Here is a 22648-nt window from a genome sequence, read left to right on the forward strand (position 1 = left end):
CGCTTCAATACAAGTCAATGGATTTCATAAAATGATCAATAAAACCCTACAGGATTCATACTTTGCGGCGAATTTGATGTCAGAACACCAACGGACACCAATTACACCCTCGGTGAGCTTCTTGTCTTTGAAATCGAGTGAAAATGTTTTTGAATGATTTTTCAAGGTGCCCATCCACATCCATTGTATGACCAAAACGGTGGTAGCGCATTTATCAACTTTCTCGAAAATGCTAGCTTTGTCAACGTTTTGATCTGAACCATTGTATATGATCATTGTTACCTTAAAACAGGGCTAAACATGCATTTCCCTTTACTACTCCTTTAAGTAAAGATTGTGATGATTGTTACTTCAGGGTTTTCTGCTCTCCTCATTTTGACACAATATACATATTTTGTGTACATGTTCTCTACATCTCTAACCAGAGACAATGTTTATATATAATAATATATCAATATTTAACTGTTTAAAATCTTACATAGCCTACTACAGCTTCTTTGGAGGGTTAAAATCCGTTAAAACACAGAGACCATTGTTTTCTGTCAAGTTCTCTGTGAAGAGTCTTGATGATTGCCAAATAATGTGTTCCAGAAACCAACACCATGCAGTAAGTAAAGTAAGTAACACTATAAATGTGAAGCACCGCCCCTTTTTCTCTTTTACGACTACACTGCTCCCTTACGGCAAGCAGAGAAAGAACCAGCAATGGATCCAAATGCGACGATTCTCCGTGTGAAGAGAAAGCGGGGGACCGACCCCGCCGATGCTCTGCTGCTCGCCTGTAAACGCATCCGACCGGAGAGCACGTCCCAGTCCGCCGGGGACACGGTACCGGAGCCCGAGGACACGGAGGTGGAGAACTCAGTGTTCAAACTGGTGGCCACGGTCACGTCTCAGGTAGGAGGGCCGCGTCACAGCCTCGGGGTCTCTTTAGTAGGATGGGGACTCGAGGGATGGAGGAGGATTATCGTGTGTTTTGTTTGTTTGCGAAGAGTTTTGCAAGGGAATTACTTTACTACCTATTCCAGTTAGCTTGAAAGCTAGCTTGCTAACATCTTGTCAAGTTATGCTTTGTTTTGATGATGGGTTCAGCCTATTTGCTGGAACCGAACATGGAGCGGCTAGCTAACGTTAGCTAACCGTTATTCAGCCTGGCCTAATTTACCTACATATATAACGTTAGCTAGCCAGTTAGATAACTAATATTCTTACTGTATACACGAGTCAATGTCGTTCGAAAGCTATATAACAGCTATAGTTACATCATGCTTGGCTTAAGCTAGCACTAATGTTAGCTATGCTAGCTATCGACACTGAATGATTTTCTTTCAGAGGACAGTCAAAGACTATAAGTTGAATATGGAAGTTTGTTGCTAGAATAGACGCTTTGAAGTGACCATATACTATGATTTCCATTATGAGACTGATACTCATAATGGAATAATGGATGCTTACTCAGATAAGATACTGTCAAAGCTCTGTGGTCCATTATCTAATTAAATATAAATGGCCCCTCTGTGTGTTTTGTGTGTGCGCATACAGGATGCTCCAGTCCAGACTCAGGTGCGCGAGGCTCTGGCTCGCCCCCGTGCTGCTCACGCCCTCCGCCCCTCTGCCACCAGCTCCCAGAGGATCATGGGAGATCTGCGGAGTGCCAAGTGGAGCACCAGGAGGGAGGAGCGGTACCGGATCCTGTCCAGCCACCGGGCAGGCCTCCCCATGCAGAGACCAGCCCCGGCCCCAGACTCTGCCCAGACAGAGTCCCCGGGCAGTGAGCAGGGAGATGGGGGGGAGGCTGGTCTGGAGGGCCAGGAGGCAGACAGGAGGAGCCTGGGACAGGTGCAGGTGTTTGACCTGATCCAGGAGGAGGGAGAGCAGCAGGACAAGAACCCCAGCAAGGTGGGAGGTGCCAGGGCAGGAGGTCTGGGGCGGGGGTTGGGGGGGGTTGTGTTCCTGTCATTTCATTCAGACAGGGGGAGAGGATTCCAAACTCTGTGACCAGGATTCAGAGTGCTTTCTCTAGGGGCAGTTACATGTAGTAGGATGGTAGCAACATTGTATTGACCTGTAGCATATAAAGAGTCAGGGATGCATTCAGGGATGCAGAGTCTGTGGATGGATTTAACTTCTCTGTCTCTCCCTCTCATCTGTGTCTATTGTCTGTCTGTCCCTCTCATCTGTCTCTATCGTCCGTCTCTCCCTCTCATCTGTCTCTATCGTCCGTCTCTCCCTCTCATCTGTCTCTATCGTCTGTCTCTCCCTCTCATCTGTCTCTATCGTCTGTCTCTCCCTCTCGTGTGATTCCTGTAGACTTCTGACCCGGAAGTGATCCTATGTAATTCCATGAAGATGATCCGCGAGCGTCTGAGCGTGTCGGGGGAAGGGCTGGGGGTGGAGCATCGCGAGAGGGAGGACGACTATGTCTACGACCTGTACTACCAGGAGATGGCCACGCCTGGCTGGATACAGGATATCCTGTCAGTCAGAGCCTACACCAACGAAGACGACCTGGTATGACCTGTCATAAAGCATCGGATGACATTCATAGCCCTATATTCTTCATGACCATAATACACTGTCTTCGTATCATAGCTATTCTGAGATGACGTATGGTCCTCCTGGACACAAAAACGTAGCCATAAGAGATGTCATGTAAAATAATATGTGACTAGCTGGTATCAAACCTCGGTCTCCTGACTGGTGACACTAAGTTAGCAGGTAAAGCTAAAGCCGAAGTGTCGAAGCCTTCAGGTCCGAGGCTAGAGGACTGACCAGGAGGCGATTGGTCACTGAACCAACTCTGAAACACAGCTGGGCAGCTCTGCCTCCCCCGTCTGTCCACTGCTCGGACTCGGACTCGATGGCTCACTAGCTTTGGTCAGCCTTTAGACTGTGTAGCTCAGCAGCTGTAAGCTTGCCTGCTGTGCTGCCCGTGCAGGTGCCTGATCTGGTGGTGCACGAGGAGGAGGTGTACGAGGACGAGGATGACGAGAACGAGGAAGGAAACTGGAGGAATGACTACCCTGACGAGGACAGCGATGAGGAGGGGGACCGTGAAGAGCGCTTCGGCGGTACACACCTGTTTACTTTGTTTATGTACTTGTTTATGTATACATCCTCAGCTTGTAGAAGTCTGTATGATTGCTAGTGTAACCGAGTGAAACGTGGAGTAGCTGGTGAAACTCACTCCTCAAAGGAGCGCTGACAGTCCCTCCCAAGAGGGACGTCCCTGTTGGCATAGCTGTCAGCCTGTCTGTCTCCCAAGCATGAGACCCGGGTTCTAATCCCACCCTCGGCACGGTGAAACGGATGAGTTATAATGGTGCCGTGAACCGGATGCCCAGTGGTGTGGAGCGGGTTTGGATGGGGTAAGTGTAACCGAGTGAAACGTGGAGTAGCCGGCGAAACTCACTTGAAACTCGCTCACAGTCCCTCCAAGAGGGATGTCCCTATTGGCGCAACTGTCAGCGTTTCCGCCTCCCAAACTGGTTACCCGGGTTCTAATCCTGCCCCGGGATGGATGGTAGGGATGGGAGAAAAAATCGATTCTGTTACAAATCGCAATTTTTGTGTGTGACGATTTTTAAATCGCCATGCTGCCCTAAAACGATTTTTTTTGGTATAAAAAAACCACCAAAAACAACTTCCTCCTAGAACGGAACGCTTCGCGTAGTAGCTAGCTTGCTAGGTTACGGTTATTATTCAGTCAAAAGTAGTGTTGCACGGTATGCAGATACTAGAAAGGTCCCGCGATACACTGCCGTCAAACGGTACAATAACCCATTTTATTAGTACCAGTACTTTAAGAATGAGCCGTATTTCAGAGTTGGGTCGAGGCAGTGTGTCGGGGCAGTGTGCGTGTCTCTCCCTCTCTGTCCCTCTGGGGCAGTGTGAGTGTGTGTGTGTGTGTAGTGCTCTGCTTCTCTCTGTCCCCCTGCTACTCCCTTTCCTCTCTGCTACTCTCTAAGCTGAGTGCGCGTGCCAACCGTCTGTCCAGTTCACCAAACTACTTTCAGATCATTCGCTTATTTCTGCAAATGTTTGGGGCGAGCACAAAGCTAACGGAAAAAAAGTTATAAAATAGTTTGCAAAGACCGTTCGCGAAGGAAAGTGAAAGGGCTGAGGGCTGCTCAGTTGGTTACTCTAGACGGTGGCGGAGGATTTCCAAAAGCAAACGCGCCTATTGGGTAATATTTCAGATTTAAACCCAATGCTAACAGCTGGGGAACCTCATAACATCAATGAGTCAATCTGTGAGCTGTGGAGCTCGTCATGCCGTAACGTGAACACCGTTGCTCTGTGCTGCGAGGCTGTGACATGCTCTGCTGCGTGAGGACAGAGTGAAGGAGAGGATCAGTAGCCTGGCTCCCGCCCCAGAATCTGAATAGCAATTTAATCTGAGTGTCAGACTAGTGGAGCAGAGCAGACACTTTCAGCTTATAATTGTAGCATTCTAAGTTAACCTAACCTATCCTAAGATTATTATTTTACAAAGTAGAGATTTTTTTTCATTTAATGAATAAAATAATAAAATAAAATATATGTAATTTATTTAGTTTAGTTGACATTCTTTCTCCGCCTCTGCAGACAGCAAACACAGATCAGTAGGCTACACCTGACATTATACCATTAGCCTACTTTTCCTGATGTTTTAGGTTTTTGCCATGGTATCGTATCAGTAGCCTATCGAGATACTTTTAGCAGGTATCGTCTCAAATATATAATTTTGATATCGATATTTTGACAACACCAGTCAGAAGAAGCAGCAAACATGTCGGATGACAATGAGAAGATCCATGCTGCACCTCCACAATTCAAATCGCACATCTGGAAGAAATTTGGCTTTCATAACTCGCCAGGTCAAAAAAAAAAATCGCAAAAAATCGTCATATCGAACCGCAATATTACAGAATCGCAGTTGCCCCAAAAAATCGCAATACAAATCGAATCGGCACCTAAGTATCGGGATCAAATCGAATCGGGAGGACCCTGCCAGTTCCCGTCCCTAATGGATGGGTTACACTCGTAGCATCCTCCGTTGGACCGGTGCTGCTATACAGCTGCTGAGATAAAGCACATGTACTAGTGGGTTTAAAACATGTCCAGGCTTGGCCCAGTCTCAGCCCTAATGGCATGGTTAGCCAAATGTTGCCCCTCGACCCTTATTATGACCGTTGTTCTAATGTTGTGTCGCTGCCCTGCAGGCTACTGGGAGGAGGAGCACTCATACAGCAGGCGGAGCTGGGAGACGTACCAGAGGGAGATCCTGCATGAGCTGGGGAACCACAACGCTGAAGACGAGGAAGAGGGGGACAAGGACTCTGACTGATCCTCCATTCGCTGCAGATGTGTGTGAATGTGTCAGAGGCCTTCTCCAGAAACACACCTGACCCTCTTACACACCTGACCTACCTACTGCCAATGCACCTGACCTCCCTTCTCCATATCCATCTGACCTCCTTACTCCCTACATACCTGACCTCCCTTCTCCATATACATCTGACCTCCTTACTCCCTACATACCTGACCTCCCTTCTCCATATCCATCTGACCTCCTTACTCCCTACATACCTGACCTCCCTTCTCCATATCCATCTGACCTCCTTACTCCCTACATACCTGACCTCCCTTCTCCATATACATCTGACCTCCTTACTCCCTACATACCTAGCCTCCCTTCTCCATATACACCTGACCTCCTTACTCCCTACATACCTGACCTCCCTTCTCCATATCCATCTGACCTCCTTACTCCCTACATACCTGACCTCCCTTCTCCATATCCATCTGACCTCCTTACTCCCTACATACCTGACCTCCCTTCTCCATATCCATCTGACCTCCTTACTCCCTACATACCTGACCTCCCTTCTCCATATCCATCTGACCTCCTTACTCCCTACATACCTGACCTCCCAACACACCTGACCTGCTCCCAACACACCTGACCTGCTCCCAACACACCTGACCTGCTCCGCACACACGTGACCTGCTCCCAACACACCTGACCTGCTCCCAACACACCTGACCTGCTCCCAACACACCTGACCTGCTCCCAACACACCTGACCTGCTCCCAACACACCTGACCTGCTCCCAACACACCTGACCTGCTCCCAACACACCTGACCTCCCAACAGACATGACCTCCCTTAACCCTTGACTCTCCAGTACAAGGAAGAGCTTTCTCCTAAGCATGTCTAGACTTGAAAGGACTGGACAGATGAATTGCAGTAGTTAGCCCCAGCCCCAGGAAACCAACCCCCTCCATTCCTCCACCCTGCCGTTCCTCTCAGAACCAGGTGTGTCAGGCCAGTAGGGGGCGCTGATCATTAGGTCAGGTCAGAGTCTTATCGTTTATTTTTTACTGTGCAAGTGTTGGAGTGAATTTGTGTGTGAGTGTTAGTTCAAAGTTAATGTAAGTTAGATATATTGCACATACGTGTGGTATGCTTTATGCTTCTAATGTCCACAGTTGTGGTGAGATGGTGTGGACTGTGTGTTTGGTGAATATGGGGTGTTTCATTTGTTTGCCTTTGTGCATGGTTGTGTGCATTCAAGCGTTTGATAGTGCTTGTGTCTGTTGGTGTGTGGTAGTGCATTATATGAAAGTGTGGACCATTGTGTCTGTCTGTGTGTGTGTGTGTGTGTTCCACATGTATGGTTCTACATTCCCTGTTTCACAGAGTTCTGTTCTGCAGAGTTCTTTTGAGTGAGTTACTTTGAGTCTGCTTGATAAAGAGAGAACATGTTTTGTAAATATGTAGATGTGTAAAGAAAGAAACCAATAAAACTTTCAAAATAAATCCAATCTTTCAAAGAAATTCTCAATATTATTATAGAATCAGATAAAATACAATGTGAGAAAATACACCGGGGAATACACTGGTTCTGTACAATGTTTTATTCATAAACTATACAATAAATTAGATAATATTACCATACCTAGGGATGATTTAGAGAATTAGAATGAGAAGTTAATCTGAACTGCGTCAGTGGTCCATACCCACAGTCCTCCTTGAGAGAACCTTGGTTGGCTCCTTTATCGTGGGCCTGGAGACCATGACCCCATCCTCTAAAACTCCTTCCTTCCTTGGAGAATCACTGATATGACTTGAGCAGATTGGCATGCTTTCACTTCTCCGGGCACGTCAGATCCAAGATGACTGCAAGGAAGGAAGGAAGGAAGGAAGGTCCCACCGGAGAGGTTTCAAACCTGGACTGAATATCTTTAGTTGTCATTATTGAGTTGGGACACATCTCTCCTCACTGCTGGGTAATTCCTCAGCCCTTGAGATGGGAGAGGAGGGTCCAGGCCCAGAACAGCATGAAGGAGACGGGGGGAGAGGAAACATCACGTGGAGGACAGACAGGTGCATATCACTGCATACTGAACATGTATACTGAACACGTATACTGAACACGTATACTGAACACGTATACTGCACCATTCCTCATAGAAAAGGAATGGAAATGTTTCCCTACAATTTTGCACTGGGTCTAGGAGAAGGCTAGAGAGACCCACACTGGGTTTAGGAGAAGGCTAGAGAGACCCACACTGGGTCTAGGAGAAGGATAGAGAGACCCACACTGGGTCTAGGAGAAGGATAGAGAGACCCACACTGGATCTAGGAGAAGACTAGAGAGACCCACACTGGGTCTAGGAGAAGGCTAGAGAGACCCACACTGGGTCTAGGAGAAGGCTAGAGAGACCCACACTGGGTCTAGGAGAAGGCTAGAGAGACCCACACTGGGTCTAGGAGAAGGCTAGAGAGACCCACACTGGGTTTAGGAGTAGGCTAGAGAGACCCACACTCGGTCTAGGAGAAGGCTAGAGAGACCCACACTGGGTCTAGGAGAAGACTAGAGAGACCCACACTGGGTCTAGAAGAAGGCTAGAGAGACCCACACTGGGTCTAGGAGAAGGCTAGAGAGACCCACACTGGGTCTAGGAGAAGGCTAGAGAGACCCACACTGGGTCTAGGAGAAGACTAGAGAGACCAACACTGGGTCTAGGAGAAGGCTAGAGAGACCAACACTGGGTCTAGGAAAAGACTGGAGAGACCAACACGGTCTAGGAGAAGGCTAGAGAGACCCACACTGGGTCTAGGAGAAGGCTAGAGAGACCCACACTGGGTCTAGGAGAAGGCTAGAGAGACCCACACTGGGTCTAGGAGAAGGCTAGAGAGACCCACACTGGTCTAGGAGAAGGCTAGAGAGACCCACACTGGGTCTAGGAGAAGGCTAGAGAGACCCACACTGGAGCTGTGTTCGGAATCGCTCCCTATTCACTATATAGGGCGTCAGCCATTTTGTTTGTAGTGTCCGAATTCTCCACGGAATTTTCGTTCCCTATATAGTCCACTATTTATTACCCACAATTCACCTTGATTTGCAGGGAACAGTGCATGTACCCTACATTTTCTCCGTTCCCTAGGTAGTTCACTACATGGTGAACCCTATATAGGGAATAGGGAGTGAGGGAACGAGGGAGCGATTCCGAACACAGCTTGGGTCTAGGAGAAGGCTAGAGAGACCAACACTGAGCGGATACCATCATGACAGATGTGGTTCACCTGAATCAACGAGTAGCAGCAGACTTTTCCACCCCTTTTTATATTTTCACCCATTTATTCTGTCACCCCTTAATGTATATTCCTTAACACTAGTGTAGCTATCAACTCCATTGGGACCCACACCTTCCGACTCCTGTTAGAAGCTCAGAACCTGTGATATTGTGGTCCTCACCCTGATGAGGCCAGACTACCCACTTGGAGCAGCGGGTAGTGAACCTGGGTGTTGTGGGTTCAAAGCCCACCCAGCCAAACACTACAGTAATAATAAATAATAATTCATTTTATTAATAAAGCACTTTTCATTGTAAACAAATGCAAAGTGCTGTTTTATATTAAACTCATTCTGTCCGGTCAAGAGACACATATTACACAGAAATACTGTACATACTGTATCTGACTGGCAGGCACAGCAGATCTGACACATTTGAACCTGAAGGATGAATACTACCTTCTGGGTCACATGACCTCTGACCTCATCCTTATCCTGTTTATACAGTCGTGTGTGCATACGTACATGTATGTACGTACATGTAAAGAACCTTGTAACGTAGGACTGAGATGTGCAGAAAGGCCACATTTCTGCAGAGGTAAATATCTTCTGGCTGGTCCCCATTGACAGTTCAGTGGGTCGCCATGGATCCTGGGTAGTGTAGTTGAGAGGTTGTAGTCCTGGAGATAGTGTCATGGTGGCTCTACTCGCTCTTGTCCATCTCAGTGAGAACACAGAAGCAGGTGAACTGGGTGAAATGGGTGATAGAATCTGGAACAAAAGGAGAGAGAAAATATATATATGTATAGACAGACAGACAGAGAGAGAGGATGAGAGAGAGAGACGAGGAGAGGAGAAGTGACTCACGCAACAACTTGCTGACGCACGGCGGGCGTTTGTCCTCGGGCAGATGAATCCCCAGGAAGTAGACGGGCACGCCGGAGAGGGCGATGCCGATGCCGATGAGGGAGTTGATGGTGTCGCTGTAGAGGGGCACTGCCACCAGGAACACGGTGCACATGCAGAACACCACCGGGTACAGCAGGGTCAGCTGGGAGAGAGAGACAGGATGTTATTACACAGATATCTGTGAGACTGCCTTTCACTTCTATGCCCCGGATAAATGGAATAGGTTGCAGGACTCTCACCTCTGTGAAAGAGTTTAAAATGATCTTAGAGGGCGTTCCGAGAGAGAACTGCACTTGCTTTTCCTAATTGATTTTTTACAGTGTTGTATTGTATATTATCTTATTTTATTTATTCTATGTCATATTTCTGTACATGTTTTCTTGTACTCAGGGCGACATTGAAAATGAGAGCATTGCTCTCAATTGTCATCATCATCATCTTCATCCGCTTATCCAGGGTCGGGTCGCGGAGGCAGCAGCTCCAGCAGGGGGCCCCAGACATCCCTTTCCCTAGCAGCATCAACCAGCTCTGCCTGGGGAATCTTTAGCCGCTCACAGGCCAGTGCGGAGATGTAGTCCCGCCACCTAGTCCTGGGTCTACCCCGCGGCCTCCTCCCAGCCGGACACGCCTGGAACACCTCCCTAGGGAGGCGCCCAGGAGGCATCCTCACTAGATGCCCGAACCACCTCAACTGGCTCCTTTCGACGCAAAGGAGCAGCGGCTCTACTCCGAGTCTCTCCCGGATGACTGAACTTCTCACCCGATCTCTCAGGGAGACCCCAGCCACCCTCCGGAGAAAACTCATTTCGGCCGCTTGTATCCGTGATCTCGTTCTTTTGGTCATGACCCATCCTTCATGACCATAGGTGAGGGTGGGGACGAAGATAGACCGGTAGATCGAGAGCTTTGCCTTTTGGCTCAGCTCTCTTTTCGTCACAACAGTGCGGTAAAGCGACAGCAGAACCGCACCAGCTGCTCCAATTCTCCGGCCAAACTCCCTCTCCATGGTTCCCTCACTCGTGAACAAGACCCCCAGATACTTGAACTCCTTCACTTGGGGTAAGGACTCATTTCCTACTCGGAGCGGACAGGCCACCGGTTTCCTGCTGAGAACCATGGCCTCAGATTTAGAAGTGCTTATTCTCATCCCAGCCGCTTCACACTCAGTTGCGAACCTATCCAGAGAGTGCTGGAGGTCGCAGGCAGCTGATGCCATCAGGACCACATCATCTGCAAAAAGCAGTGACGTGATCCCCAGCTCACCGAACTGCAAACCCACCTCCCCCCGGCTACGCCTCGATATCCTGTCCATGAAAATCACAAACAGGATTGGTGACAAAGCGCAGCCCTGGCGGAGGCCAACACCCCCCGGAAAGGAATACGACTTACTGCCGAGGACCCGGACACAGCTCTCGCTCTGGGTGTACAGGGATTGGATGGCCCTAAGTAGGGACCCCCTCACCCCATACTCCCGCATAACCCTCCACAAGACCTGGTCTTAAGCCTTATCCAAGTCCACAAAACACATGTAGACAGGTTGGGCAAACTCCCAAGCCCCCTCCAAGATCCTTGCGAGAGTGAAGAGCTGGTCGGTGGTTCCACGACCAGGACGAAATCCGCATTGTTCCTCTTCGATCTGAGGTTCGACTATCGGCCGGACCCTCCTTTCCAGCACCTTGGAGTAAACTTTCCCTGGGAGGCTGAGTAATGTGATGCATCTATAATTCGCACACACCCTCTGGTCCCCTTTTTTGAATATGGGGACCACCACCCCAGTCTGCCACTCCTTCGGCACCGACCCAGACTTCCACGCAATGTTACAGAGGCGTGTCAACCAAGACAGCCCCTCTACACCCAGCGCCTTCAGCATTTCTGGACGGATCTCATCAGTCCCTGGGGCTCTGCCACTGTGGAGTTGTTTGACTACCTCAGTGACCTCCTCCAAGGACATTGACGACCCCCCATCATCTTCCGGCTCTGCCTCGTTCGTAGAGGGTGGATTAGTCGGTTTCAGGAGTTCCTCAAAGTGCTCCTTCCAACGCTCAACAACCTCCTCAGTTGAGGTCAGCAGTGTCCCCTCCTTGCTGTATACAGCTTGGATGGTCCCCCGCTTTCCCTTCCTGAGGTGTCTGATGGTCTTCCAGAAACACTTTGGTGCCGACCGAAAGTCCTTCTCCATGGTTTCTCCGAACTCCTCCCACACCCGCTGCTTTGCCTTGGTCACGGCCGAAGCCGCAGCCCTCCGGGCCAGTCGATGCCCTGCAACTGTTTCTGGGGTCTCCCGGGCTAACATATCCCGGAAGGCCTCCTTCTTCAGTCGGACGGCTTCCCTGACCACCGCTGTCCACCACGGTGTCCGAGGGTTACCGCCCCTTGAGGTACCTATGGCCCTCAGGCCACAGCTCCCAGCCGCAGCTTCAGCAATGGAGGCTTTGAACACCGACCACTCATGCTCGATGTCCCCAACCTCCACAGGGATGCCTGAGAAGCTCCGCCGGAGGTGGCAATTGAAATCTCTCCGGACAGGCTCTTCCTCCAGACGTTCCCAGTTCACCCTCACTACACGCTTGGGTTTTCCAGGTCTGTCCAGAAGTTTCCCCCGCCATCGAAACCAGCTCACCACCAGATGGTGATCAGTGGACAGCTCTGCCCCTCTCTTTACCCGAGTGTCCAAAACGCATGGCCTCAGATCAGATGATACGATAACGAAATCGATCATCGACCTTCGGCCTAAGGTGTTCTGATGCCAGGTGTACTTGTGGGCATCCTTGTGTTCGAACATGGTGTTTGTTATGGACAAACCGTGTCTAGCACAGAAGTCCAACAACAAAACACCACTCGGGTTCAGATCGTGGTGGCCATGCCTCCCAATCACGCCCCTCCAAGTTTCTCCATCATTGCCTACGTGTGCATTGAAGTCCCCCAGTAGGACACTGGAGTCCCCTGCAGGAGCCCCCAAAAGGACTCCACTCAGGGTCTACAGGAAGGCTGAGTACTCTGAACTGCTGTTCGGTGCATAAGCACAAACCACAGTCAGAGTCCCCCCCCCCCCACAGTCCTAAGGCGCAGGGAGGCGACCCTCTCGTCCACTGGGGTGAACTCCAGCACAGAGGCGCTCAGCTGGGGGCTAGCTAGTATAGCCACACCTGCCTTACGCCTCATACCGTGAGCAACTCCGGAGAAGAACAGGGTCCAACCCCTATCCAGGAGTTTGGTTCCGGCGCCGGTGCTGTGCGTGGAGGTTAGCCCCACCAGGTGTAATTGGTATCGCTCCACCTCCCTCACAAGCTCCGGCTCCTTCCCCCCCAGCGAGGTCACGTTCCATGTCCCCAGAGCCAGCCTTTGCCGCCCGGGTCCGGTCCATCGGTGCCCCCCGCCTTCACCGCCACCTAGTTGGCAGCGCACCCGACCCCGACAATTCCTCCCGCGGGTGGTGGGTCCACGGGACGATGGAGGAGGAGATGGTGCTTCCACGTTGCTTATTCGGGCTGGGCCCGGCCAGGCTCCGTGGTAAGCCCGGCCACCAGGCGCTCGCATGCGGGCCCTCCGTCTGGGCCTGGCTCCAGACGAGGGCCCCGGGCTTCCTCCGGTCCGGGTCTCTCTTCCTTTTTGGTGTAATGTCATCAGGGTTTTTTTCCTGTAACCCCAGGTAGGGGGGCTAGGGGGTACTACCACTTGCCCAAGGTGGACCCCCAGACTAGTGGAGGGAAGGAGGCGTCTTACTTCTCCATTCTAGTTTTGCAACTAGCCACTGCCGCAGCTCTCAATTGTCTTCCTTGATTAAATAAAAGTCTCAATCAAATATCCTCATCATCCTCATAGTGTGTATTATACAATATAAAACAATACGATATGATACAAAATCATCTGTCTGTTCGTGAGCTGCCAGCAGTGCACCCAGCACCACCCCGCATGTACGGTGCTGTACGTAGCTGACCTTCAGAGGCCTGGGTCTGTACGGTGCTGTACGTAGCTGACCTTGAGAGGCCTGGGTCTGTCCGGCTGCTTGATGCGCAGGTAGATCTGCCCGGCGATGGACAGGCCCATGAAGAACCAGTAGCTGAAGCTGTAGTAGTTGATGAGCTGGAAGACGTCCTCTACCGTCAGGTAGACCAGGGCCATGGCACACTGGGAGGGGGTGGAGAGGGGGGGAGAGAGAGGAGAGGGGGATGGAGAGGGGGGGAGAGGGAGGAGAGAGGGAGGAGAGGGGGGTGGAGAGCAGGGGGGAGGGAGGAGAGAGGGAGGAGAGGGGGGGGGAGAGGGGGGGAGAGGGAGGAGAGGGGGGTGGAGAGCAGGGGAGAGGGGGGGAGAGGGAGGAGAGAGGGGAGGAGAGGGGGGTGGAGAGCAGGGGAGAGGGAGGAGAGGGGGGTGGAGAGCAGGGGAGAGGGAGGAGAGAGGGAGGAGAGCAGGGGAGAGGGAGGAGAGAGGGAGGGGGAGGGGGATGCTTAGTTTGTGAAGTCACTGAGCCGTAGAGATGTGGGTTTGGAGCCCCGTACTGGTCAGTCATCCTACCCCCGGTCTAACTCTCTCTGGTGTGCATGTGATCCTGTGGGACCACACCAAGCTGAGATCAGGCATGGCTCCCGCCACTAGAGTGGGACGTGCTCCCAATAACGCCACCAGGACACCGGTGGGCTGCAGTCAAGCTACAACTGACTGGGCCATCTCTGAAACCAAGCAGGCGCAATGCATTCTGGGGAGATTCTATCCAAGGAACTTCAGTCGAGGCCAACGAACCTGACTCCCCCGTTCATGATTGGTGACGAACGGCCATGCGAACGTCTCCAGGAAGCGTTTAAAGACCCAGAGTGGGGGGTAGAGGGCTGGTGTGGGGGGGTTTAAAGACCCAGAGTGGGGGGTAGAGGGCTGGTGTGGGGGGGTTTAAAGACCCAGAGTGGGGGGTAGAGGGCTGGCGTGGGGGGGTTTAAAGACCCAGAGTGGAGGGTAGAGGGCTGGTGTGGGGGGGTTTAAAGACCCAGAGTGGGGGGTAGAGGGCTGGTGTGGGGGGGTTTAAAGACCCAGAGTGGGGGGTAGAGGGCTGGCGTGGGGGGGTTTAAAGACCCAGAGTGGGGGGTAGAGGGCTGGCGTGGGGGGGTTTAAAGACCCAGAGTGGGGGGTAGAGGGCTGGTGTGGGGGGGTTTAAAGACCCAGAGTGGGGGGTAGAGGGCTGGCGTGGGGGGGGTTTAAAGACCCAGAGTGGGGGGTAGAGGGCTGGCGTGGGGGGGTTTAAAGACCCAGAGTGGGGGGTAGAGGGCTGGCGTGGGGGGGTTTAAAGACCCAGAGTGGGGGGTAGAGGGCTGGCGTGGGGGGGTTTAAAGACCCAGAGTGGGGGGTAGAGGACTGGTGTGGGGGGGTTTAAAGACCCAGAGTGGAGGGTAGAGGACTGGTGTGGGGGGGTTTAAAGACCCAGAGTGGGGGGTAGAGGGCTGGCGTGGGGGGGTTTAAAGACCCAGAGTGGGGGGTAGAGGACTGGTGTGGGGGGGTTTAAAGACCCAGAGTGGAGGGTAGAGGGCTGGTGTGGGGGTGTTTAAAGGACAATGCTCGTTTTTGACAACCTGGACCTTATTTACGACATATTATAAGACGTTTGACTCACCGAGATAACTTTGGTGTAGTTCGGAGGCATGTAGAAGAAATTTAAAATCCAGCACGAGCCAGTATATCCATGTAATGGCGGTCGTGGGGGCACTGAGAATGCAGTTTCTAAAAATCTATTTTCTGCTGCGAAACGGTTGTTTTCATCAATCTGTCTTTATGAATCGCTAGTTGTGCTTACATAGAGCGTAGGGTTCACATGCCTCTGTAATATGATCTTTCGAAACGTCTTTCGAAAACTAAATAGCTTCCCCACTTGCTCCAGCACGCATGCGCACAGCGTGCCATCGTTGCTGTGCGTGCTGGAGAAAATAGATTTTTAGAAAATAGAAAATAGATTTTTAGAAACTGCATTCTAGAAAATAGATTTTTAGAAACTGCATTCTAAGTGCCCCGACCACCGCCATTACATGGATATACTGGCTCGCGCTGGATTTTAAATTTCTTCTACATGCCTCCGAACTACACCAAAGTGATCTCGGTGAGTCAAACATCTTATAATATGTCGTAAATAAGGTCCAGGTTGTCAAAAACGAGCATTGTCCTTTGAGGACCCAGAGTGGGGGGTAGAGGACTGGTGTGGGGGGGTTTAAAGACCCAGAGTGGGGGGTAGAGGGCTGGTGTGGGGGGGTTTAAAGACCCAGAGTGGGGGGTAGAGGACTGGTGTGGGGGGGTTTAAAGACCCAGAGTGGGGGGTAGAGGGCTGGTGTGGGGGGGTTTAAAGACCCAGAGTGGGGGGTAGAGGGCTGGTGTGGGGGGGGTTTAAAGACCCAGAGTGGGGGGTAGAGGGCTGGCGTGGGGGGGTTTAAAGACCCAGAGTGGGGGGTAGAGGGCTGGCGTGGGGGGGGTTTAAAGACCCAGAGTGGGGGGTAGAGGGCTGGCGTGGGGGGGTTTAAAGACCCAGAGTGGGGGGTAGAGGGCTGGCGTGGGGGGGTTCTTACGTTGAAGAGCAGGGCGGGGACAGGAGTGTACCTCTCTGCGTGGATCATACTCAGAGCATCGGGGAGGTGGCCCTCACGAGCTCCCACAAAGAACAGCCTGGAGACGGAGTCAGCAAACATTAGCGCATACACACCACACACACACACACACACACAGACACACACACACACACACCACACACACACCACACACACCACACACACACACACACACCACACGCACACACCACACCACACCACACACACACACACACACACACCACACACGCATACACACACACACACACACACACACACACCACACACACACACACACCACACACACACACACCACACACACACAAACACACGCACGCACACACACACGCACACACACACACCACACACACGCACACACACACACACACACACACACGTAAGCTTCGACGCAGCCTCACCCAGGAGAGAGGGTCAGAGGCTCCTACTATAAAACTCACTCGAGCAGATTTTTGTCATGGTAACACTACAATTAGAACATCCATTAAGACTATTTTAAGAATGTGTGTGTGTGTGTGTGTGTGTGTGTGCGCGCGCGTGTGTGTGTGTGTGTGTGTGTGTGTGTGTGTGTGTGTGTGTGTGTGTGTGTGTGTGTGTGTGACCAGGCTGACCTGGAGGCAGCGATGATGGAGGCGTTGAGGCCCCCGTAGCAGGACAGGGCCACAGCGATGGGGATGGTCCAGCTCATCACTCCCAGCGTGTGGTCAGCAAATGTCTACACAACAACACTTCAGAGTTAGATATGGCATTTCAACACAAAACACACACACAGGCAGGTAGACACACACACACACACAAATGGCACACAAACATACACATTCCCTATGGTTAAAGTTGTTCCATGTAAACAGTGCCAATGGCTGAGCTGGTGGTTGCTGTGGTAACTCACCACAGCAACAGCATCACTGGCCAGGATGGCGCTCATATCGAGCACAGCGTAGTACGCCACATTGGTCATGATGTAGATCACCGTGACGATCGGCATGGAGATGGCAATGGACAGCGGCAGATTCCTATGGAAATGAGGCGATAGGATTAATCAGAAAGCCATATTGGTGTTAAGATGATTCTGGACTGGACTGGACTGGACTGGACTGGACTGGACTGGACTGGACTGGACAAGACAGGAGAGGACAGGACTGAACTCGACTGGACTGGACTGGACTGGACTGGACTGGACTGGACTGGACTGGACTGGACTGGATGAAAGTGGACTGAACTAAACCGGACTGGACTGTGTGCAGAGTACCTCTCTGGGTTCTTGATTTCCTCGGTGACGAAGTTGAGGGTGTCCCAGCCAGAATAGGAGAAGAGAGCAGAGTAGAGCGCCAAGGCGATGTCGCCTGGGTTCGAAGACGAGCCATGGAACGATGCCTCGAAATTCCCTGTGTAACCTTGGGAACGGAGACAGAAAGATCACCATGGAGACACAGGTGGTATGGGTTGATGTTAGTTTAATAATGAATAAGACAATGTTTTGCTTAGCTGATTGATTGATTGATTGATGAGTGTAAGGCTCACCCTGGCATAGTTTGACGATGCCAGTGATGATAATGACGATGAGCGCAATCACTTTGGCGTAGGTGAACATATCCTGGACCCTGGTGCCCCACTTCACATAGGCTGAGTTGATGAACGTCAGCAGGCCTGAACCAATCACAGGAGAGAGACATACTTGGGTTGACCAATTAAAAAGCCTGGACCAGAAGTATAAAAGCTACATACTGGTCCATATTACCTTGGCATATTCAGACAGGGCAGACTGACAAACTGACATGTTTTACTTTATTTAAACTTTATTTTAATACTCTAAGTCTCTTTTATGGGTGAGCCCTGCAATTACAAAACAAACACAATCATAAAAAGATATAAACCAGATACACACAGATTACATACATGTTGTAGGTTACATGGAGCGAGACTAATTGCCCTGTTGAGTGGGCTGAGGGAGTGGCCTGCTGAAGTCAGGATATATAAACAGCACAGGCCCAAGTGTTCCCCAGATTGCTTTAATCTCTGGAAGGAACTTGGAGCTACAAGACTGAACTAGAAACCTAAGTATAATTTTCTTACTCTAATAGCTAGTGCTAAGTGCTAAGTCGTCAGTGTCGTTGTGAAACTGTGCTTTGTTATTCAATGTTATTGTGAGAGTTAGTTTCGGTCTGAGCTAGACTAATTGCCCTGTTGAGTGGGCTGAGGGAGTGGCCTACTCTCCTGGCAGACGATTAGCAATCAGCAGTTACAGGCCTTAAGCATTGACGGCTTAGACAGCGACAGCTCCCTCCGGCGCGCGAGGGCGACCAAAGGCACCGGGCGACTTATTCAAGAGCGACTTTGTCAAGAAAGCCTGTCAGGAAGGTAGTACGTCTGCACCTACCTCTGTACCTGTTTTGGTAGCATTATGTGTTTGCGTCCAAATCCTGTTGTGTTCCCTCTACGGGGGTCACGCAGACACTGGGTCACCCCCAGACTCCGTAACCCCTCTAACCTCATCTATCCGACTGTCTCAACTCATAGAGAGCAAGTGGTGACAGGGGGACTTTGGAATTGCCAGTCGGCGGTGCCCAAAGCTGAGTTTATTTCAGGCTATGCATCCTTGCTCTCCCTCAGCTTCCTTGCTCTCACCGAGACATGGATCACACCAGAGAACACTGCCACACCCGCAGCCCTGTCAGATGTGTATTCTTTCTCCCACACTCCCAGAGCTGCGAGGCGAGGTGGTGGTACTGGCCTGCTCATTTCCCCAACATGGAAATACTCACTCGTCTCGATTCCACAGTTCTCCCCTCCCTCTTTTGAATTCCATGCTGTCTCTGTCACGTATCCAATCAAGCTCACCATTGCTGTTGTGTATCGCCCACCAGGTCCTCTTGGTGAATTCCTAGAGGAGCTCGATACACTAGTTTCGCACTTCCCAGATGATGGGTCCGCACTCATCCTTCTCGGGGACTTCAACATCCAGAGTGAGAAATTGGAACCTCTCCTCTCCTTCCTCTCTTCCTTCGATCTTCACCTCTCTTCTTCTCCTCCTACTCACAAAGCCGGCAACCAGCTAGATCTCATCTTCACTAGACACTGTTCTACCTCTAACCTGTCTGTCATGCCCCTCCATCTCTCTGACCACTATTCCATGTCCTACTCCCTCTCCATCCCCTCTTCCCCTGTAACTCCTCCTCCTACCCACATGGTTACCGCCCGTAGCCATCTCCGCTCGCTCTCCCCTACTGACCTTTCCTCTGCTGTCACCTCCGCCCTCCCCGCCCCTGAATCCTTCTCTCTCCTACCCTCTGATACTGCCACTGATCTTCTCCTCTCTACTCTTTCCTCTTCTCTGGACAATCTCTGTCCCCTCACCTCCAGGCCTGCACGCCCAACTCCACCTGCCCCATGGCTGTCGGACTCAGTGCGTACTGATAGACGGAGCCTGAGAATAGCTGAGCATAAATGGAGGAAAGGCAAGCTCCCAGAGGACCTTCTTAATTTCCAATCTCTTCTTTCCACATTCTCCTCCTCTCTGTCTGCTGCTAAAGCTGCTTTCTTCCGCTCTAAAATCCTAAACTCTGCTTCCAATCCTAAAAAACTCTTTGAAACCTTCTCTTCACTACTCCAGCCCCCACCTCCTACTCCCAACTCCTCCCTTCTCCCTGATGATTTCGCCAACTTCTTTGGCAAGAAAGTTAACGATATCAGATCCTCTTTCCCCCCTCCCCCGGTCAACGCTCCGTGCACGAAACTCACCCCCCACCCCCACCCTCTCTCCCCTCCCTGCTCCCCCCCTCCTCTCCACGCCCCACCTTATCCCACTTTTCTCCCCTCTCCTCCAACGAGGCCCTCAACCTTGTAACATCTAACCGCCCCACCACGTGCTCCCTAGACCCTGTTCCCTCGACTCTCCTTCAGTCTGTTGCACCCGAACTCCTTCCCTTCCTAACCCACCTCATCAATGCATCTCTTGTATCAGGATGCTTTCCCTCTGCTTTCAAGACTGCCAGAGTCACCCCCCTCCTAAAGAAACCATCTCTCGAACCTGATGTCAAAAACTACAGACCGGTTTCCCTTCTATCCTTTCTATCCAAAACACTTGAACGTGCTATCTTTAACCAACTGTCTTCGTACCTCCACCCGAACAACCTCCTAGATCCCCACCAATCCGGGTTCAAGGCTGGCCACTCGACAGAGACCGCCCTCCTTGCAGTAACAGAGTCACTCCATGCCGCAAGAGCGAACTCTCTCTCCTCTGTCCTGATACTCCTAGACCTGTCAGCAGCATTTGATACGGTAGACCACCAGATCCTCCTCTCCACCCTCGAGGAGAAAGGCATCGATGGCTCTGCAAACTCCCTGTTTGCATCCTACCTGACGGGCCGCTCCTACCAGGTGACATGAAGAGGGTCGACGTCGGAACCGCGTAGTCTGACTACGGGGGTTCCACAAGGGTCTGTCCTGGGTCCTCTCCTGTTTTCCCTCATCATTACATCTCTGGGCTTTGTCATTCGCTCGCATGGCTTCTCCTATCACTGCTATGCCGATGACACCCAACTGGTTCTGTCATTTCCCCCTTCTGATACAAAAGTGGAGACACGCATAGCTGGGTGCTTGGCTAACATCTCGGAGTGGATGACGACACATCACCTCAAGCTCAATCTGGACAAGACTGAGCTGCTGTTCCTCCCGGGGAAGGGCTGTCCGCACCGGGACCTGGCCATCACCATTGAAGACACAGTGGTGACCCCGACTCGGACTGCGAGGAATCTGGGTGTGACCCTGGATGACCAACTGTCATTTTCCTCACATGTCACATCCGTCACACGTTCCTGCAGATTCATGCTCTACAACATCAAGAGGATTCGCCCTTTCCTCACTAATGAAACGGCGCAGGTACTCATCCAGGCCCTGGTCATCTCCCGCCTGGACTACTGCAACTCCCTCTTCGCTGGGGCACCGGCGTCAGCCCTTAAACCTCTGGAACTTGTCCAGAAAGCTGCTGCTCGCCTGGTGTTCAACCACCCCAAATTCTCCCACACAACTTCCCTCCTCCGTTCCTTACACTGGCTCCCTGTAGCGGCTCGCATCCAGTTTAAAACTCTGGCGCTAACCTACAGGGCAATGAAAGAAACAGCCCCCTCCTACCTCCAGGCCATGGTCAAACCCTACACCCCCTCCCGACCGCTACGCTCTGCTACCTCAGGGCGACTGGTTGCCCCGTCACTCCGAGGCTCCTGCGGTCGATCGACACGGTCACGGCTCTTCTCTGTCCTGGCCCCGCAGTGGTGGAATGAACTGCCCACTGATGTCAGGACAGCAGAGTCGCTGCCCATCTTTCTTTGCAGGCTCAAAACTCATCTCTTCAAGAAGTACTACAACAATCCTCCCACCTTAGGACTTATTTTATTATATTATATTGCACTGTACTTTAGATTGCGATTCTTGCACTTTGCCTTCAGCACTAGATTATGCTCTTAGTCACTTGTTTTAGAAAGAAGATGCACTTGTGAGTTCTGGCAAGTAGTACATTGGCTCTTCCTACGTTAAATGCAATTATTGTTAGTTGCTTTGGATAAAAGCGTCTGCTAAATGACTGTAATGTAATGTAATGTCTCTTGATCTCAAGTCTAGATCATATTTCTGTCTCCAGCACCCACTCCCCTCAGTACGCTGCAGCCATAGGCTAGCCTGTTCAAACCTCAACATTCAGTTCGGACATCAGTGGCAAAGGACACACACACACACGCGCGCACACACACGCAGTCACTACTCACATATGCAGGCGGCGGCCAGGAGGCGGGCGGCGCCGTACGGCGGTTCACAGGTGGGGAAGAGCGGCTGCACCAGGTAGTTGGCGAAGGTGATGGCGATGACCGCCTGGCTGGTGGGCTCGATAATGAGCAGGGACGTCCACAGCCGGATGAAGGCCAGGAAGCCGCCGAAGGCCTCCAGGATGTAGGCGTAGCTGGCGCCCGACTTGGTGATGGTGGTGCCCAGCTCGGCGTAGCACAGCGCCCCGACCACGGAGAACATGCCCCCGATGGCCCAGATGACCAGCGACAGCCCGTAGGAGGCGCTGTAGATCAGCACGCCTTTAGGGGAGACGAAGATCCCCGACCCGATCATGTTCCCCACAATGAGGCTGATCCCGTTGAGCAGCGAGATCTCCTTCTTCAGCTGCATGCTCTCCTTGGGGGGCGCGGCGTCCTCGTGGGCGGAGCTGTCGTCCAGCTTCCTGGTCTCTTCCTGGTTCTTCATGGTAGCGTCCGGTTAAAATGGCGTCTGGTTGGACCAGGGCTGGACCGACGGTGGTCCGCTGGTAGGCAGACGCTGGACGGCCTGTGGGTAGTATCCTGGGGAGGAGAGAGGAGAGGGAAGACGAGAGGAGAGGAGAGAGGGGACATAGAGGGAAGAGGAGAGAGTTTAGAGGAGGCGGTGTGCAATACATCGGGAGCTGGCAGAGAAACACTGTACAGAGGCCACACCCACTATCAACAGCGTGTCCACAGAGGCCACACCCACTATCAACACCATGTCGACAGAGACCACACCCACTATCAACACCATGTCCACAGAGGCCACACCCACTATCAACACCATGTCGACAGAGACCACACC

The 22648-nt window shown here is 51.7% G+C and overlaps 2 protein-coding genes across 2 annotated transcripts; one reads left to right on the plus strand and one right to left on the minus strand.

The window, feature by feature from the left end:
- The first annotated feature begins 698 nt into the window (after positions 1-698).
- slc7a6os (solute carrier family 7 member 6 opposite strand) lies at positions 699-5480 on the plus strand. Its single transcript, XM_084436876.1, has 5 exons — positions 699-897; positions 1543-1899; positions 2311-2511; positions 2939-3071; positions 5205-5480. The coding sequence occupies exons 1-5, from the start codon at positions 706-708 to the stop codon at positions 5327-5329; spliced, it is 1008 nt and encodes a 335-aa protein (XP_084293002.1). The 5' UTR covers positions 699-705; the 3' UTR covers positions 5330-5480.
- A 3787-nt stretch (positions 5481-9267) lies between these two features.
- On the minus strand, positions 9268-22225 carry slc7a6 (solute carrier family 7 member 6; the record flags this gene model as incomplete). The annotated part of the gene is made up of 9 exons (XM_084437260.1): positions 21805-22225; positions 17567-17692; positions 17295-17439; positions 16935-17058; positions 16657-16760; positions 16010-16106; positions 13452-13601; positions 9432-9615; positions 9268-9335 (listed from the first exon to the last, which is right to left on the minus strand). The coding sequence occupies exons 1-9, from the start codon at positions 22211-22213 to the stop codon at positions 9268-9270; spliced, it is 1407 nt and encodes a 468-aa protein (XP_084293386.1). The 5' UTR covers positions 22214-22225.
- Between the last annotated feature and the right edge of the window lie 423 nt (positions 22226-22648).

This window comes from Borostomias antarcticus (assembly GCF_949987555.1).
Source record: "Borostomias antarcticus genome assembly, chromosome: 4".
Lineage (NCBI taxonomy): Eukaryota > Metazoa > Chordata > Actinopteri > Stomiiformes > Stomiidae > Borostomias > Borostomias antarcticus.

Bases quoted from the DNA above. Each gene is read 5' to 3' on its own strand.
- slc7a6os (XM_084436876.1), top strand. From the start codon at position 706: ATGGATCCAAATGCGACGATTCTCCGTGTGAAGAGAAAGCGGGGGACC. The intron at 898-1,542 runs GTAGGAGGGCCG...GTGCGCATACAG, and splicing joins TGGCCACGGTCACGTCTCAG to GATGCTCCAGTCCAGACTCA. The intron at 1,900-2,310 runs GTGGGAGGTGCC...TGATTCCTGTAG, and splicing joins AGGACAAGAACCCCAGCAAG to ACTTCTGACCCGGAAGTGAT.